Source organism: Poecilia mexicana, unplaced genomic scaffold (assembly GCF_051168715.1).
Source record: "Poecilia mexicana isolate PSO_F unplaced genomic scaffold, ASM5116871v1 scaffold_12, whole genome shotgun sequence".
Lineage (NCBI taxonomy): Eukaryota > Metazoa > Chordata > Actinopteri > Cyprinodontiformes > Poeciliidae > Poecilia > Poecilia mexicana.
Genome location: NW_028263381.1, coordinates 28,016,995 through 28,024,483, shown reverse-complemented (window position 1 = coordinate 28,024,483; position 7,489 = coordinate 28,016,995). Strand labels below are relative to the sequence as shown.

At 39.4% G+C, this 7,489-nt stretch overlaps 1 protein-coding gene across 2 annotated transcripts in view; it reads right to left on the bottom strand.

Moving 5' to 3' along the window:
* Positions 1-749: 749 nt before the first annotated feature.
* sema3b (sema domain, immunoglobulin domain (Ig), short basic domain, secreted, (semaphorin) 3B) overlaps positions 750-7,489 on the bottom strand; it is a 34,746-nt gene continuing 28,006 nt past the window's right edge. For both annotated transcript variants that reach the window (XM_088011300.1, XM_088011301.1), the window contains 2 exons: positions 5,730-5,869; positions 750-4,862 (listed from right to left, as the gene is read on the bottom strand). In XM_088011300.1, the coding sequence (XP_087867426.1) occupies positions 4,350-4,862; positions 5,730-5,869 (653 nt within the window). In that variant the 3' untranslated portion in view covers positions 750-4,349. The remainder of the gene's footprint in view (positions 4,863-5,729; positions 5,870-7,489) is intronic.

Below are 7,489 nucleotides of genomic sequence, written 5' to 3'. Positions count from 1 at the left end.
TAAGAATATACCTGAGAAATGAAGAAAAAACATATTGGTACCACCTGCTGGAGTGATGTGCAGAGACGTAATACAAATAAAAAAAACACTTTATTAATTCCAACAATAAGGGGAAATTAAATGTTGTAACTCTTATTAATTCAAATTCTTCAAAGACTGTAGTAAATTTGGAGAAGCCTCTGACTGAAAACACTATTTTCCCAAATCAGTCTCATGAACAGCCTAATCAGGGTTGTCCATAATTTTCTTGATTTTATGAAGAATCCTTCTTTGTATTATCATCTCCGATGGTTCCACACTCATCCCCAGAACAGAACCATAACTAGAAATCGGTAAAGTTGTTGAGCCAACGAATGGAAAACTGTTGTTTAAGATATATTTCATACATTTAGTGAGGGCCCAACATGATCCAGGAGAGGGCTCAGCCCAGAACCCCTGATAGATAAACAGCTGCACATTCCCAGCCTCATGCTCACACACAGATATTCACATCCACTCTCCCAACATACTGAAGAGAAAAAAAATGTCTTCCTGATGGTAGTTTCATTTATTGAGATGCATGTGTAGCTAACACACAGAGATTAGCAGGAAGGAGATTTGGACCCTACACACCCTTTCTTTGGTGGTTTTTAAATTTTCCTCAAGAGATGTGGATTATAGGAACCCAAGCTTAGTTTTAAAACCGCAAATTATGCACAGTTCTAGTGCATTCAATAACGCGATAGTGTTCAAAAAAAGTCAAGCGAATCTTTAAGTAACTGCATATTTTTATTGTATTAATCAAAAACATTTTGACATGACATTTCACAAAGACCCAGGTATATTACAGTGCACCACATTAACTTTGGCCTTTGACCTCAGACTTTCAGCTACAGACTTCCCAACACTCCACTGTACCTTTGCCACTATATACAAAGCTCTGTTGTCCACAAAAACCATCAGGCTGAAGACACAAATCGTGTTCAAGTGAACAGTTTACTCTTGCACACAGACACATGCACTCACTCAACATACAAACACAAAAGCCTCTCATAGTAAGCTTTAAAAAAAAAAAACACCACATCACATAGAATTGGGATATAAGGAAGATTTGGAACAGAGGGCTTTTAGAACAACAAAAGACTTTAATTGGACACTGTCTGCAGGAAAAAAAGCTTTTCCATTGGCTGTAAAGGATTAAAAAAAATGCTAAGGACAAGTCCTTGTCAGCAGAACATGAACACTAGAGAAATAAATCTACATTTATAAGGAAAACACAAAAGTCCACAACAACTCAGCTTATCTTTCCACATAAATACATAGGAATAATAATGATATTTAACATTGTGCTTTCTTTACCTCTCGAACTCTCATGTCACCATGTCATTGTCAGATGCATTAGCCACAAACTTTAGTCATGCAAGTTCAAGCACAAACAAAAAGCTGGGTGAAAAAGGGATACTCAGGCACGTTTGACATCACTGCTGGTTCAGAATTGGTTGGTGCACATATATGTCCAAAGCACTGATCAGCTGCTCCCTTAAGCACTGAAAATCCACATGGTTAAGTCAGTCCAGCCCCGCTCAATGTGGTGTCGAAATGCTGAGTGTCCCTTTCGTAGGCGTCATCGTTCAGTTTAGTTTAAAGACTTAATTACACATCTATAACAAAGGTACATAAATAACAATGACAATGATATCGTACATCTAAAATCCCCACGCAGACCCGGATTGTGCTGCCTTGCTTTTAACTGGGATGAATACACTAACTTAAGGTAATGTGATTAAAACCATGATATTTGGTGGTAGCAGCACAAACATATCGGTACAGATTTTATTTCTGTAAAACATAAACACGTGTTTTATCTAAGAAGACCCACCAGTTCCTTTCTTGCATACTGGTTATGACATACCAAAGTACCACATACAGGCTCCTTATCTGAGCCTGTTCAAGCAATGAACACTAGGGGGCAGGCTACACACACCATGTTAGCACAAACAACCAACGAATGTGGTTTCTTTAAAAATAAAACACCTAAAGACTAAGACATTTAAAAAGGAAAACCTTGCTGTCCTAACCGAGTTTACATCCTCAAGCAGCATCCAATGATTTCAATGACTGCAACACTACATAACAAGTGGTTACAAAGTGTAGAGTATTTTTTTCACAATCTGTAGAAAACGAATTGTGTGAAATTCCGTGTGCTGAACTAGGAATCCTGTACTCACTGTGTATCAACTGCTTATCTATGCATCACTAACAAGTTAGGATTGAACAGTGCGAAAGAAATGTTGTACCGCTTAGTATACAGAAAAGAAAAACCTTATTCTCACTCATAAATATCATGCTAATATAGATATATTTATATATTTATATACTGTTCTGTAGCCCAAAAAATATGGGTTGTCATATTTTGAGTCTGCTTAAATCCTCCCCCTTTCTTCTGACCTTTCCTACCATATTTATCCCTTTCCCCACAAACCACTGTTCTCATTATTTATCTTTAATGCCAAAAATGCTGGAAGCAAAAAGATAGACAGTATGTAAGAATTACTGTTCTGAATTGCATCCAAATTATTTTAGTTACAATTTTTTTCTTTGCAAGTGATACTATGAGCTCTAATTGGGTTTCTAATTGTATTCTCAAATTGTTTTTTTTATAGATTGATTTATTTGCTTTATTGTTTTTTTCAGCTTTTGCTGTTCCGTAAACATCGTATTCTTCTTCCACTTTATGGAATATGAGTACATTTATCATTACCCACTGTCTAGTGGTTTTAACCAGCAATATGATTTTTTAGTAAGAGGTCAGTTATGACTCGTTCCTAACTAAGACCACATACACTGACTGAAATAAGTATTCTGATCAGAGATGCACCGAGGAAGACTTCTGACATCTGGTGATTGGAAATGGCTGATTTTCAGCTTGACCACTTCAACTGTTTACCTCTAGGTCTGAAACCTTAACAAATTAAGTCTAGAACTGTATCACTATATGGAAGTGTTGTTTCTTCAAGTACCAGTAACCTTTGAATGGACTTTAGTGGAAACTGGTGGTCAAATTGGTTGACATTTTTTCTATTGCAGCACTATAAAGCTCACACATGCTGTTAACTTTAACTGTAAACCATTTGAAGTCATCACCTATGTTCTAACATTAGCAGTAAAAGAGGAAGTAAATCCTTCATTCAAAGTAATATTTATAAATATATCCATAGTGACTCACCATGGATCCAGATTTTTAATAGATGAAGCACTGCTACAGTTGCTGCGTGTGCATGGTCTTTTGGGCAGGTCTTTCAGACATTATTTATTAAATGTCTGCGGTACAAGAGTCCCACAGTGATTATAATTTTGTCATCCATCCATCCACCTGGAGGGTTTCCTCCCGTGCCAGGCTGTATTCTAACCAGACGCCTTATCCACCTTAACTGACTCATCTCGATGTGGAAGAGCACTGACTCAACTCTAAGTCTACTCTAAAATTGGCCAGAAAACCCCGATTGGTGCATCTCTTTGTTTTAAGTCTGTTGCTTATGATGATACAAACTCAATGTGTCAATGGAAACGGCTCCAAAAATAAAACTGACTCAAGAATCCAACCCCACAACAAATTTATAACATTTTCACAAATAATAATGTGTTCCACGGGTGCTGGTAACTCTTCATGGCTCCAGGGTGTAATTTGTACAAATGACAAGTGGTGATAAGAATGGAAGGAGGGCCACAGAAAGATGTTTGTCAATTACTCTGGCTCTTACAAATGTCACTGCAACATGCACATACATTTTAAACATAATTACTCGTTTTCAGTTCAAGACTATATTTTTGCATCATTGTTCCAGTTGTCACTTTCCCCATTCTGTCCATATTTAGGTCACTTAAAGAAATGTTATACATAGAAGAGTGCTTCTCAAAACCTTTCGGATTGTTCATGAGTGGCAGCAGTGTGTTGTCCAGAGAGTAACAGGTAACACACTAACTATTAAAGTAGTGTAAATGGCTTGTAGAATAAGCTGTAGATGTGTGTGTCAGTTTATTGCCTCCTCATGAGGGTGAATTTCCTCTCGCGTATTTGCTAGTACACGCGACTATCCTAGTGAAGAAGTGTAAAGGGATCGTGCAGAATCAGTTTGGGCAGTAAGGCAGCACATGCAGGAAGCTGGTCACAGGGATGAGGAATCAGGGGGATGGTGTACCATATAGTGGTGGTATCCATAGATAAATAAACACAATACAGGAGGTGGAGTGTGTCTGTGCATGTCTTTATGTGTGTACTTGTATATGTGAACACCTCCATGAGTATCTGGTCTCTCAGTTACTTTCTTTCACTCTCCCTCTCACTCTTTTTCATCCGTTTCTCGCCGTTGTCACTCCCGAGCACTGCGCGGTGCCCGAGAGCTCGGTTTCCCATCATGGGTCCTGCGGTTTCTCCCCTTTCGGATCTCCTGGAGGTGCTTCCACTTCTTATTGGCCGGTCGGACAGCAGGACCCAAAGGTACGATCTCCTTCCTCGGAGACTCAAAACTCTTTGACACCTGGTCGGCACCAGCATGCTTCCGTGCCCAAACTTGCTCACAAATCTGGTCAACAGTGCTGAGGTTAGGGTGGTCCACCAGCTGCATGAAGTCCCGATACCAAAGCTTTTGATTGGTCAGTGAGGGAGCACCTCCGCTGCGAGGATCTAATCGAACAGGGGAGTCGGAGGGAAGATTGGAGATGGAGGAAGACGTCGATGGTACGACTTCTAAAGTGATTCCCAGCAATGTCTGGGTGAATCCGTGCTCCATAGCGTGGCATTGGTAGACACCGACATCTCTCTTGAGAACCCGACGAATCAGTAGGCCCCTGTCTGTCTGCAGGATACGTTCATCGAGACGTACCTAGAGTCAAAGATATGATTCGGTTCAGCTCGGACAACATGATTCAATTTGTCTGTTGAACTGTCTCTATGCGGCCTGGTGTTTTTGTTCCCTGAGGGAATGACCCACCTACATTTTGTTGCCAATGATCAAATGTCCTCTGTCTACAGAGAAAACTGAGGCCCTTTCTGTATTTAACCATTTCACTCCTGGGTAAAGCAAATGAAAGAGCTACCAACTATGGAATATTTCTTTATCTAATAGCTTTCTCTCCAAGATCATGCCACAACAATGCCTTCTGCTATTTATCTATATGGATAGAAATTATTGACTTGTAAAGTGTCTTAAGATTACATTTGTACAGAACTGGTACTATGGAAATAAAATGTAATTACTTTCGTGAAATTCTTCTTTGCAAAATAATTCAACTCATTCTGAATCGATGGAGTGTTTTAGAGCAACAGATTTCAAGTTTGTTTGTTTTTTTTGTTTTTTTTCAGTCTCTTAATTAAACACTGATATAAATTCCTAAATTAAGTCACCAGTTTTGGTTCTTTGTGTGATACTGCAAATTGTGAATCATTGTTAGCAGCAATATTTTGACAGATTCTGAAGAGAATAAAAATGAGCATGTTTTTCTGATGAGTAATTTAGGTAATGCTCTTATGAAACCCAATCTAGTCAGTGGCCCCTTATGGGTAGAGTTACTCTAATTACATTTTCAGCTGTCATGGGAGGTGAATCATCCAAAAGTCCTGAATTAGAGCAATAAGAAGAAAATAATGAAGTGGATAATCTGATAAAAACAAAACAATACGGTGACCTCAGACAGCATCGTTACAATGTGCCTGCATCCCCAACTCGTTCTCAACCTTCGCACTCTCTCACCTCCTCTCTCGGGTTCTGTGGTTGTTTCTGATAAGTCCAGGTGACTCTGGCCTGAAGGGATTTGGGGATACACTCCAAGAAAGTGCTGCTTCCCTCAACTCCATAAAGCTTCCTCTCTGCAACACGATGCTTGTGGTGGTCTGAAGGGGGCAGAAGAGACAAAGATATAATTATAGGCTTGCTATATTTCATTAAAAAAGAAAGAAAAAAAAAAAAACAGTCTAGAAAATATTTGCCTTTCGGTACCTTGGCTTATGTTGTTTGGAAGGGCATTTAAAAAATATTTAGACGTGACAGTTCTTGCACATGACAGGAAAATTTATGATTCCTCTATACAAGAGCATTTCTTCTCATTATTTATCAGAACTTAGTGAATTGACCCAAATATTTACACATGTTGTGACTTCTAAAGTCCTAACTTAATGACACCTTGTGATCCTAAGCTTTGTCTAAAATGAATGAAAGAAAAAGAAAAACTATTCAATAAATACAGAGGATAAAACTTTAGCAGCAGCATGGGGCTTCAAGTGGAAACGATTTGGTGTAACCTGCCAAACAGACTGACCAGCCGCTCCAGTCACATCAGAGACAATTGCGCTGATGTTCATCAGTTTTACTCGGCCTGAATGCCACATGATGTAATCTCATTACCCAGGAGCTCTTTCAGCGGGAGTGATTAGCCTGATTTCGTTGTGGTGTAGAAACACAGAGCGGGGCTGAATGCTCTCTTTGTGGTCTGAGAGGACAGATGTCACCAGAGGTGAAGCGTTTTGGCTGTTTTGCCATGAAGACAGTAAGACGTCACATACCAAGACTTTCACCATGTCAGCACAGGAAAAGGCACAGACAGTGTTCATGAGAACATGTAGAATTAAAACCTGCTACATTCTACATATTTTTGTTTTCACACAAATTTACCATTAACAAACAGGGCTGTAACAAGATCTTATAGCACAAAAACCTTACAATACTAACAATCAGTACATTTACTGTGTTTTTCACTCAACACTATGCAGTTGCTATTAGGCTTAGGGGTAAGAAAGGAAAGAGTTCTTTAATTGCCCTGTTGTGTTGACAGCATCAACTAAAGACTGACCATCAGCACTGATAAATGAAGCCGTGACCTACAGCTACATTTATTTTTAATGTAATTTCAGAAAATATATTTTTTTAAAAACGCATCAGCTGAAGTTGGAACTTTAAACTGAGTTCAGAATGTTTACATCAGAGGTTCCCGAACTGTGGGGCGCGCCCCCTAGAGGGGGCGCCGTGTCATTGCAGGGGGGGCGCGGGAAGCCGTCTGGATGAAAAAAAAAAAAAAAACATGAACACTGTATACGCTGGGTTTTTACCTTAGAATGGCCAACTCTCTGTTATTCCTCTGTCAATTTGATACAGTAGAGGCTTCCACACTTCCCATATTTGTGTCCTCTGTCACTTTTATCAGCAGTTAAAACTGTTTAATCCGTTGTTAACATGTTGTAACCTGTTTTACCGAGTCGCCTTTAACGCAACATGAGCCCTACGACGCTCGAGCTGGGTTTACACCTGTGAAGGAGACCTGCTGCTGCTAGGCGGAGCTACGCAGGTTTGTGTTAGAATCACGGCAGCAAACCAGCAAAACACAAAGAACTTTTCACAGTTTTTCCCTCCAAACTAACCGACTGAGTTGAGTAAAGCTGCTGGATGCAGGTAATGTTAGCTAAAAGATGACTAGCTAATATCAAAACAGAACCTTAAGCTTAACAAGTAGCTTGTAG